Source organism: Rhinoderma darwinii, chromosome 1 (genome assembly GCF_050947455.1).
Source record: "Rhinoderma darwinii isolate aRhiDar2 chromosome 1, aRhiDar2.hap1, whole genome shotgun sequence".
Classification (NCBI taxonomy): domain Eukaryota; kingdom Metazoa; phylum Chordata; class Amphibia; order Anura; family Rhinodermatidae; genus Rhinoderma; species Rhinoderma darwinii.
Genome location: NC_134687.1, coordinates 260,390,378 through 260,402,732, shown reverse-complemented (window position 1 = coordinate 260,402,732; position 12,355 = coordinate 260,390,378). Strand labels below are relative to the sequence as shown.

At 42.1% G+C, this 12,355-nt stretch overlaps 1 protein-coding gene across 1 annotated transcript in view; it reads left to right on the top strand.

Annotated features, from left to right (window-relative positions):
* The window catches only part of UBXN6 (UBX domain protein 6), a 72,332-nt gene extending 65,759 nt beyond the window's left edge, over positions 1 to 6,573 (top strand). The window contains exon 11 of the mRNA XM_075863729.1: positions 4,749 to 6,573. Within this exon, the coding sequence (XP_075719844.1) occupies positions 4,749 to 4,877 (129 nt within the window). The 3' untranslated portion in view covers positions 4,878 to 6,573. The remainder of the gene's footprint in view (positions 1 to 4,748) is intronic.
* Positions 6,574 to 12,355: the final 5,782 nt, after the last annotated feature.

Here is a 12,355-nt window from a genome sequence, read left to right as displayed (position 1 = left end):
CGCAACTATTCCATCAGGGATCGTTGGCCTTAGAGGAGTGGAGACACTTGCTGGAGGGCGTTATTCACCCTATTAACATTTATACAGATCACAAGAACCTCGCGTATCTACAGTTAGCACAATGACGAAATCCTCGCCAAGCTAGATGGTCACTGTTCTTTGCTCGATTTCAATTCTTGCTTTACTTCTGTCCTGCAGAAAAGAATGTGAAGGCTCCAAGCTGGCGGGGCACTCTGGTGTCCAAAGTGGTAGCCTGTCTTAACTAAGTCTTCATTTACATCTGGGTCGGGCTTCCGTTCATGGGTTCCGTCAGACCTGTTCGTCAGGGGAACCCATGAACGGAAACCATAGTCGAATGCGCTATTCCGCCAGAAAAACTGAAACCTTACGGAACAGAGACAAACGGAAACCGTTTGCAACGGAAGCATTACCACTGAAATCAATGGTAATGCAAACGGAAAGCTATGGTTCACATTTGATTTCCGTTCATGGGTTCCCCTGACAGAAAGGTCTGACGGAACCCATGAATGGAAGCCTGAATCAAAGATGTGAATGAAGCTTTACAGGATAAGGTTTCCTTGAATTCCCTGATAAGGGGATGCCTTATCTGTTCTCCCAAGGAAAAATTAAACTGAGTGCACAATAGTGTCTCACCAATGGCCTTCACCTCCCCAGTCTTTCACTGAAATATTTCACTATAGAAGGCACAGTCCCCGAGCACTATATATCCTGGAGACTGTACTCACTAAAGTTCACCTTACTAGGGCGCATGTACTGCTTGAGATGAGTACTGCTATGCTCACCTAAGCTCTGAACTGACCATTCGAAATCACCACTCTAATTCCACTAATATCAGCCTCATCTATAGCCTTTACAAATGACTGAGAAACTTTGAAAGGCTTTCCCTTTTAGTTCTAGACACACTCCCGGAGCTATTTGTATCACAGGCCTCAAATTACAAGGTGCCACCATCTCACCCACTAAGCCTGGCAGAGTCTATGGGGAGTTCGCTCCACTTCCTTCCAGGTCTAAATCCTGAGGAGATTGAATTGCCGGCATATCAGTCAACCTTGCTTCAACAAATAAAAGCTATCTTCAAAACAGAATTGTTGGCTGCAGTTCAATTTTACAAGCACTCCAAGCAGTGAATTTGAAAAATAAATGGGGCTTTCCTTTATTATCCCTTTACAAGATAATCTGAGGATTTATTCCATCAGATTACTAGATGATACCCACGAGCTCTCAAGAATGCACAGATACCTGCAATCTCCACACTCCCACCAAGAGCTTTACCGCCCTGCCTATTGCGTATATGGACCAGTCTCCTGCTACAACCCGTCCAGGAGCCTCTTCTAACTCAATGACCCTTCCCGAAATGTGAACCAACCCCTATGGAAGGCTGGTGTTCATCCGACTTGGCGAGGATCTCAACTCCACTGATGACCTCTGCATCTGAGCAGGTGAGATCCTCCCATTTCGATTCCTCATACAGGACGTTTTATTTACTTGAATATCTTAACTGACTTATATGATAATTCAAATGTTATAGTATTCACATCCTATTTGATTGTACCTTTTCAAGTTACCAAGTTATTAGAGACATTTTAGTTTTACTCAATACCTTCCTAGGTGTTGTCATTTATTTTATATTGTGATCCTTTATAAATGCTGGTCCCCCTTGATTTGACCCTAAGTACTAAACATGATGGATGTCCAACCAGTCATGGATAACTAGTGAAGAAAAAACAGACCTGCACGGCGCCACATAGGGCAGGTCACCAAAACAAGAGTATTGATAGGATTAGAGGTAATGGTATACGCTCACCTATGAGGGTTGTGCGACCTCAGGCACAACTCTGATGTAGGCAAAGAGGTAGATGTGGAAGTCAGCTTCAGCAAGGTCCGAGCCAGTAGCAAACAAAGATACCGCAATAAAACAGAACAGTTTTTTTTGTTCAATAAATAGACCTTAATAATATGCTGCTGATGCAAACGAAATCCAGACGATAGTAATAAATAAGCAGTTTATTAGGGCTACGCGTTTCAATGCTGAACTAGCATCTTCATTGGCCTGATGAAGATGCTAGTTCAGCATTGAAACGGATGACCCTAATAAACTGCTTATTTATTACTATCGTCTGGATTTCGTTCGATGTCAGCAGTGCTTTATTAAGGTCTATTTGTTGAACCTCAAAAACTGTGCAACCAGTCATGGAGGTTGTCACGACTGTGGGGTATGTGGACCCACTGGGCCGCTCCGCCGTAGCGGAGTAGCAGCTCAAACAGAACGTCTATGACAGACACTAGGGCGAGAGTACCTGGGTAGCCGGCTTGTGCCGGACTATCGGAAGCAGGCTGGTGCCGGACTATCGGAAGCAGGCTGGTGCCGGACTATCGGAAACAGGCTTGTGCGGGATAACCGGACTTGAACACTGAAGTCATCTCGGACACTTGACTTGACAGGGACACTGGATATGGATACTGGATTAGGGATACAGGATACAACTAGGAAACCTTTGCAGACAAACACTGGGTAAGACACAACGTTGCTCAGGCAATGTGGAAGTGGACAGGGTTCCTTTTAAAGTCCCCGGTACGCTGGCATTGGTTTGGGATGAATTTCCTGGAATACACTCTATGGGCATCGGCCGGAGGAGAGCACATTGTGTGCCGCTGTCTCAGGGGAAGGAGACGCTGGCAATGTTTCAGAGAACTGCGGCTGCCAGTGAGTGAGAACGCCGACGGTCAGCGACCGTGGACTTTACAGTACCCCTCTTATGTCCCTTCTTAGGTCCAGAGCGTAAGAGGAACTTCTTGAGGGGAGCTGGGGCATCCACATTCTCTTAAGGCTCCCAGGACCTCTCCTCAGGACCAAAACCCTTCCAATTCATCAGGTAGAAGGCCTTCCCTCCTACCTTCTTGTAGTCAAGGGTCTCCTTGACCTTGAAGACATTAGAAGACCTGATGGGAACAAATGCAGAGCCGGGAGATTTACTGAACCAGTTCAGGGCCACAGACTTCAGGAAGAAACTGAGGAAGAAGTATTTTCGTCCTATTGGAATATTTCTTCATGCGATTCACTGCCTGCAGGATCGCAGACTTGGTTTGCTGCCAGACATGAAGAATGCTTCCGAAAGAAGAATTGGCTGCAGGCGTTTGAGATGTAACTGGTACAGGAAGAAAAGCACGTGGATTTTGACTGTAAAGAACAAAAAATGGAAAAAAAGCAGTAGACTCACTCGTGTGATTATTGGAAGATGCAACCAATTGTCGTGTTGAACAGATCGGAAATGACGAAGATAATTTTCTACCATTTGATTGATCCTTTCAACTTGGCCGTTGTATTGTGGGTGATATGCAGAAGAAAAGTCCAATTTTACAGTCAAGAATTTACATTGTGCTCTCCAGAACTTAGACGTGAATTGTACGCACTGTTCAGACATGATATGGTGGGGCAATTCGTGCAAACTAAAAATATGTTGAATAAATAAGTTTACCAGGCGAGGAGCTGAGGGAAGACCAGACCGAGGAACAAAATGTGCCATCTTAGAAAAACGATCCACCACGACCCAGACAGTGGTACAACCAGCACAAATCCATGGCAATCTGTTGCCAAAGACCATCAGCAACAGGCAGAGGTTGTAGTAGACTCTCATTTTTGGAATGGGTAGCTTCTAAGGCCAGCAGGATATGGTCATATATTAAAAGGCATGGACTTGCGTGACAGGGATATACTATTACCACTTCACAAAGCATTAGTGCGGCCTAATTTTTACTATGCAGTTCAGTTCTGGGCACCGGTTTGTAGAAAGGATGCCATGGAGTTGAAAAGGTATACAGCCACAAAACTGATAAATTGCAGTTAAGATCACAATAATTACATTTATTTAGTCTTGAGAAGAGACTAAATGTACTTGTATTAGTACATTAATGGCCCATTCCAAAAATATGGTGAAAAGCTGTTCCATGTAAAATCTCCTTAAAAGACCAGCGGGCACTCCCTGCGTCTCGAGAAAAAAAAAGGTTCAATCTACAGAGACAGCAAGGTTTCTCTACTATTAGAACTGTGGAATAGTCTACTGCAGGAGCTGGCTACAACTGAAACCGTTGATGGCTTTAAGGAATGCTTAGATAATTTCTTAGAACAAAATAATATCAACGCTTACTTAAATGTATAGATTTATTGTTTGAATGTTGAATCGTCAGTCTTAATCTAAAACACTCTGGAGTAAGCTGTGTCTCTTAATAAAATGAGGCACATCTCTAGCCATCCGTGCACGAGAGAGTCAAATCTATGCCAGTTATGAGCTAATGTAGATTTTCACTATTATTTATGCCAGCTTCGGGCATACATTATAGTAAATTTGTTGGGCTGCGGGAGGCCCCGCTACTTCTCCTAAACTACACCCCCTTTTTGTAAAATTGGCATGCTCTGCACAAACACCACAAAAGTTGCAATTTGTTGCACATATTGCAACTTTTGTACCATTTGCGCTTTTTCTACACCAGAATACTGAATACAGAATAATTGGTGTAGAACAAGTAATAAATTCCTCCAAAAGTTTTAAAGTTTACCCCTAACCCTTCCCTTCATCCACATCCTCTCACTTCCCCTGGTTGATGAAAATATTACATTTTTTATCTTTATTAGCTATGTAACCATGTATGTGACTGCAGCTCAGTAACCGGGATGAATAAATTGATTGGATTATATTTTGAAAGGTACTTATGAAAATTTATATTTTCAGGTTCCATCTGCACTGTTAACGTTTCGTTGGGATGAAGCAATCTTGGCTGATGTGGAAGCTATTGATGGACATAAAACAGACAGTGTGCTGAAACCGGACTTGTTATCCCGGGCAAACACTCTTGCATAGACATGTGTTCTACAACGGCTCTCAAAGCTTCAAGTTGACAATATAAAGTTTTTCCGCCTATTATCCTGGAGATATATATATATAATGTTAACTAATGTATGTTATTGAATTGCCACTTAGCAACTGCTTTACAAACAAAAAACTTTATATGTATATACAGTTTTGTTTTTCTGTTAAATTGTTTAAATTAGATGTTTTTAACAATATAAAACAGTCACTACATTTCCACGGGCTGAGGCTAAGCACAGATTTTTATTTTTTTTTGTGATTTGCAATTGTCGTACGGTTGAAGTCCACAGAAAAGAAGTCGCATGAAAGTAATACAACAGTTACTGATGTAAGTGGCACCCTGTTGTAAACAGATATGAATACGAGGTGAATTCCTTTTTTAATGGAGCCAATGTAGATTGTATTTATACACAATGAGATACAATATATTGCAGCATGCCCCATTGGATGCAATATATCTGATTGAACACTTGATTCGAGAGATATCTCACGTGGAACAAAGCAGGTCACAATTAGGTGCTTATGTTCATGAGGCATACTGTTAACCATTGCTAAACCAAATAAATAGCCCCAATTTTAATAATCTTTCTGGGCACTGTAGCCCACCCATTTATTACTTTTGTCACCTGCCTCTAAATCCGCTCCAGCTTTATCTTTCCTTTCTTTCAAAATTGTACATAACACTCCGTGTGTGATCTAACTATTTGTATAAATGTAAAACTATGTACTCCTCATCTCTTGCATCTATGCCCCTTTTGATGCATCCCTTTTTATTATTTACCATGGCAGCTGGTTTGCACTGGCTGCTACAGTGTTTTTGCATTTAGTATGTTTCCCTTTGGAAGTGCATGACCATACATTTATTGGCACTACAGTTTGTTTGCCACTTCTCTGGCTTTACATTGCACAGTTTAGCAGAATCTGCAGAAATGTATATTTGACTTTTTAATGCCTTTTAGAAGGGATTATAATATTAAAACAAATAGGGGTTAATACTGACCCCTGTGAAACCCCACTAGTAACAGTGACCCAATCTGAATATGTTTTATTAATAACCATCCATGGTTTTTATCACTGAGCCAGTTACTTACCCAATTACACATATTTTCCCCCAGTCCCCACATTCTCATTTTATATACCAACCTTTTATGTGGAACAGTAGTAAATGTATAAAGGGTAACTAATCGCTTCAACAAACTCCTGACATGTCATAGTGACATGTCAGAAGTTTTGATTGGTGGAGGTCCAGGCACTGAGAAATCAATGTAGCTGTATAGGGGCTCAATAGAAAGTCTATTAGCCCGTACACCGCTACATCGGCTATCCGGAAAAAGTCAAACAGAAACTAAGCGGCTCAGCGCTCACACGAGCGCTTCTGACGCTTAGTTTTTTATATAGATTGGTGGGAGTCTCCGTCCTCGGGCCTCTGACTATGACATGTCAGAAGTTTGAACGTTTAGTTACCGTTTAAAACAGAAAAAAATAATCAAGTTATATGACATCCAATGACTACAGTTTACCTCCTTATAGAAAATGATCAGGTTAGTTTAACAAGACTAATCCCTCATGAACCCATGCTGATGCTGCGTTATATGTTTATTTTTATTGAGATACTCCAGGATAGCATACATTTTTCCCACAATGCGGGTTTTACATTTTTCTACAAAATAAACAATTGACTTCACAAGAGTGGTAAGTTGTATATATGACGTTTGTATTTCCAGATTGCCCTAGGGAAAAATAATTATCCACTTAACTAAATATTCAATAAAACGTAACTTTTATTAAACCAAAATAAAACAAAAACCAAAAAAAATCATCAGTAGACTGATTTTAAATTAATTGATTGGATATTAGAGTATATTAGAGCTATTGTTGCTCAGTACAAATATTATAATCTAATGGCAAGGCGCTAGTGGGTCTGCAGTACACACTTTTGTTGACCTGTACGTCATGGAGTGAGGGGAAAAGCATAAAGCAGGCTCACAGGCTGAGCCTGCTGCATACGATGCATGCTGACCGCGCGTGCACTTATTGTCAGGCGCAGGGCAATGACTGTATTACACAGCTGCAGCCCTGCTGGCGGAGACCAAAGAAACCTCTCATCTCCTCCACTATTCTCCTGAATGCTGCAATCATAGCTGACCGCAGCATTCAGGGGAAAATGAGATGGGGGGATGCTCCTTGGATCGCGTCACGGAATTCCTGTGACGCGATTGAGGGACATACCATAAATGGGCAGACAGCCCAGGGTCCATTGAAGGACCACAGGGCTGTCCTACCATATTTCCTGTTGTTAGGGCATACTTGGCACACAGGCAGTTGTTAGGACATACCTATCAGTACACAGGCTAATGTACTGTAATATAGATACATTAAAGTTGAAAAAATAAAGTAATATAACATTTTAAAAAAATACACATACACCTTTTTTACAATAAACATTAAAATAAATCTCAATACATAAAATATACACATTCGGTATTGGCGCGGCCGTAATAACCTGCACAACATTTTTTTTGCATCATTTATGATGTGTACGCTGTAAAAAAATTAAAATAAAAACTGCTTTCGATCACTTACTGTGGGGCACAAGGTGTGATGAATTTAACCTCCCTGTGCCTCACATTAATAGTAATTAACCCCATCATGTACCTTACACATTAACCCATTATGACTAAGAAACATGATGGGGTTAATTACTATTAATGTGTGGCACGTGGAGGTTAAATTCATCATCACACCACGCGCCTCATATCAGAAAACGGAAGAACTTTTTTTTTTTATTATTACTGCTGGCAAAGTATCGAATTGGTATCGAAATCGCAATACTAAACGAAGTATCGGTATCGAAGTCCAAATTCTGGTATCGTGACATCCCTAGCTGACACCACTCACTAGTGGCCGAGATTGGAGTCTAATTCCAGTCGTTTAACTACTAAGATTCCACAATCCATATCGGTCCATCACCTCCCCTTACTCTTTTCAGCAATGAGTCTCCCTCTTTGTATCCAGCTTAATTTAGTTTTTTACAAAATGTATTCTTTACGTTATATCATGTTAATGCGTCTTTGCTTCCTTCCGGTTTTCGTAATTTAAATGCTTTTCATTTTTTGTTTTTGATTGCCCCTGACATTTTTATTTATGTATATTGATTTTCTCCTGTTTCTAATCCATTAATTTCTAGAAGGTATGTACCTCTCAACTTAAGATACTTTTTAAAAATGTTCCATTTTGGGGCAGATTTACTACTGTCTTAAATGTGTCCAAAAAGTGCCAAGTTTAGGAACAGATGTTTGCATCGAACTAGACACTTTTAAAAAAAATGTCTCATAAAGCAAAACAGGTGCATGTCTTAAAATGCCATTTTCACATGCCAGTATTTTGCATTTGTATTTGTAAGCCAAAACCAGGAGGGGGTCCAAATCTTACCATTTTACTTTGTGAAGGTTCCACTCCTAATTTTGGCCTCCAAATACTCAATCAACATATTTCTATGTGGAGCCCCAGCCTTATAAACACTTTTCATTGTAACAGACCGCTCTGCAATGCTTTAGATTTCTAGAAGTAACTTTTAGACTCCGATGCACAAGCAGTGACAGCAATGCGACATACACCCATCAATTTTGCTATAGTCACAAGGTAACTTGCAACACTTTTACCCATAAAGATTGAAGTTGCATATGATTACGATTTACCATGGTTATATAGCCAGCATGTAGTCTGAGCGTTAAATGGTACCTTCTCTTTAATTAGTTATTCCCATCTCATAAAGGTGATGAAATTTAACTAAGATATGCCGTCCAGAGGTCGGGCCCCCACTGATCCTCAGAATGAAGAGGCGGCAGTGCTGGTTTAGCGCTGTGTCACGTTCACTGTTTTTACCTGCACAGCAATGCTTCCAGCCACCCACTGTGCATGGAACTTTAGCATAGCCCCATTCAAGTGAAAGGGGTAGTGCTGCAGTTCTCTGCACAGCTGGTGGCCTGGAGCGCAACTGTGCAGGGAAAACTTTAAAGGGGACACCGGGCTAAACCAGTGAGTGCTGCGGCCTCTGTATTTTGAGGATTGGTGGGAGTTTGACTTCTGGGATTCCCACTGATCCTCAGAATGAAGAGGTCTAGTGATATGCTATTATAATATTACTTTATGATAGGAAAAACTCTTTCATAAGCATCTGTCATCAAAATACAGTTTTTATACCCACAAGGGAGGGAAGAAAACCTGGATCGCACATCCACTTGCTATACTTGATCAATTGCGGCTCAGCAAAATTTAAAAAATGTACGAACATGAGATTCTTAGTAAACAGTCTGATCAAACTGTATAAGCCCACTTGCCACTTCACGGTGACCTCTTTAAACCCCTTCCCGCTGCAGCCACTTTTATTAATTTCCATACAAGAGCTTCATTTTTCAAATCTGACGTGTCAGTTTATGTGGTAATAACTTTGATATGCTTTTAGCTATCCAAGCGGTTCTGAGATTTGTATTCTCGTGACACATTGGACTTTGTTACTGGTAAAATTTGGCCGATGCATTCAGTATTTAATTGTGAAAAACGCCAAAATTTAGCAAAAAAATTACAAAAATGTTAATGTATCTGCTTGTAAGACAGATAGTTATACCACACAAAATAGTTGAAATTAACATTTCCCATATGTCTACTTTGGATTGGCTTCTTTTTTTTTTTTTTTAACGTTCTTTTATTTTTCTAGGACGTTACAAGGCTTTAAACTTTAGCAGAAATGTCTCACATTTTTTTTTCTTCATCAACAATTTTTATTAGAATATAAAACAGCAAATAAGACATCATACGAAATGGAAAAACTTTGCACGCAGTGTAATAAATTCAAGGTGTACAAATTTACAAATACATAAAATCAAAGGTAGGAGGCATTCTCTCAAACATCAAAAAGGAAATAAGAAAAGAGGATAATAACATCCAATGACAAATAACCACACAATATCCATATTCAAATTCAAAAGTAGTGCAATATGTAGGGAAACCAGTCCCAAAAAACAAGTAAGAATGACAATTTTTAAGTGTTAATTCCAACACAAAATGGCACAAACAAACAAAAGCACACAGAATTGACGATCAGAACGTTCAAAAGAGGCCATCCAACCAGAGAGGTAAATCAGCACCACCCCGATACACCGACCAGACTGACCAATTTTGAACAAAGATGTCAGATTTACCCCGATCAGCAGACATCAACTCCTCCATCCTCCTAATCCCGTTCATTTCAGTAACCCATTCCTGCAAAGAAGGTACATGAATGGACTTCCAGTGACGTTGTAAAGGATCTGCCAGGCACAGCTTCTGTGTCAACGTCCATAGGTAATCAGTCTGCACCTGCTTCTATGTCTGTGAGACTGACTCCATCTTCCACCACTCAGGATGGCAGGCTTAGGAGTGGGAGAGCCTATCACAGCCTGGCCAGACGGAGCTAGCTCCCGCCCTCTGTCTATTTATACCTGCCTTTCCTGTTCCCCCTTGCTTGTGATTCTTCTCGTTTTGTTTCCTGGCCCTGCTGCAGCTTCTGAACTATTTGACCCTGCTTCATACTGACCCGGGCTTACTGACTACTCTCCTGCTCTGCGTTTGGTACCTCGTACACTCCTGGTTTGACTCGGCTCGTTCATCACTCTTGTTGCTCACGGTGTTGCCGTGGGCAACTGCCCCATTTCCCTTAGCTTTGTGTACCCTTGTCTATTTGACTGTCGTGCACTTACTGAGCGTAGGGACCGTCGCCCAGTTGTACCCCGTCGCCTAGGGCGGGTCGTTGCAAGTAGGCAGGGACTGAGTGGCGGGTAGATTAGGGCTCACTTGTCTGTTTCCCTACCCCCATCATTACAGACGTGGTATGATAATGCGAGCTGCAGTCAAAAAATGCCGAAAGATACCTTTTTTTGTGGTGTGGGATTGAGCCAGGAACCATGGAAAGCAAGCCCATAGAAGGAGATATAGGAACTTCAGTGTCAAACAGCTAGTTTCCGAGGTCAAAATTTTTTCCCCAAAAGGGACGAAGCTTGGGGCAATACCACCAAATATGCAACATGGTTCGAGGAGTCTCCTCACACTTCCAACAATCAGCAGACACATCAGGAAATATCCTATGCAGGAAGGAAAGACAATGGTACCATCTGGTAAGGATTTTATAATTTTTTTTTCCTGAGCAAAGCAAGAAGTCGGCAAATTGTGAGCTAAGAAAAAGGAAGTCCCCCAATCCTCAGAGTGTCGAACCCCCATTTCCTCATCCCATGCTGTAGTGAACACCAATTGAGAAAAAAAATAGCTAGGGCGAAGAATCCCATGCAGATAGGACAGCATGTGAGAAGGAGCAGAAGTCAAGGACAGATAAAGTTCTAAAGGAGTCTTCTCCTGAAGCAACACCAAACAATCACCCAAGGAAGAGAGATATGAACGCAGCTGGAAATAAGACCACCATATTGATCGTCTCCCCGGGCAGGCCTCAGAGACAGCAGCAAGTGACAAAATAGCACCATCGGACGTAAGGGTCTGAGCTAGGTATCCGTCGTCCTGTCTCCCCCAACATAGGAATGTGTCCACACCCACCGCTGGAGGGAAGGAAGGGTTATCAAAAAGAGGAGTCAAAAGACCCGGACGGTGAGCAAGGTCCAGGGTACCAATGATCCGCTCCAAGACCACAAGAAACTGACGTGTGAGGAAAGGCATAGAAGACGTTGATCGCTGGGAGCCAGTCAACCAAGGCCGAGAAGACAATGCAAGAGGGGACATATGTTCTCAATGCGCACCCATTGCTTACCCGCAGCCGAGCTGAACCAATCCACCAACCTCATGAGGATCGCAGCTTGATAGTAATGCTTAAAGTCCAGTAAGCCTGCACCTCCCTCCACCTTGGGCCTACTGAGGACAGAAAATCTAATCCGAGGCTTAGAATAGCTCCATACAAATTTTGGTTAAAGAGGCTCTGTCACCACATTATAAGTGCCCTATCTCCTACATAAGGAGATCGGCGCTATAATGTAGGTGACAGCAGTGCTTTTTATTTAACCCGTTAGTGACCGGTCCATAGTGTTTTTACGTTGGTCACTAACGGCCTTATTCCGATGCCATAGACTTTTTACGACGCGGCATTGGAATAAGTAAACAGAGCAGGGAGCTGTCAAATATCCCTGCTCTTAGCTGCCAGAGGTAGCTGAAGGCTCGGGGCGTCCCTGCTCTGCCGGGTGAGATCGATATTAGTATCGATCTCACCCGTTTAACCCCTCAGATGCGGTGCTCAATACCGTGCACCGCATCTGAGTGGTTTTGGAGAGAGGGAGGGAGCTCCCTCTCATCCAACTGACACACGGCAATAAGATCGCCGAGTGTCTGTTTCTCCGATGGCAGCCGGGGGCCTAATAAAGGCCCCCAGGTCTGCCTGTAATGAATGCCTGCTAGGTCATGCCGCAGGCATGACCTAGCAGATGCCTGTCCGT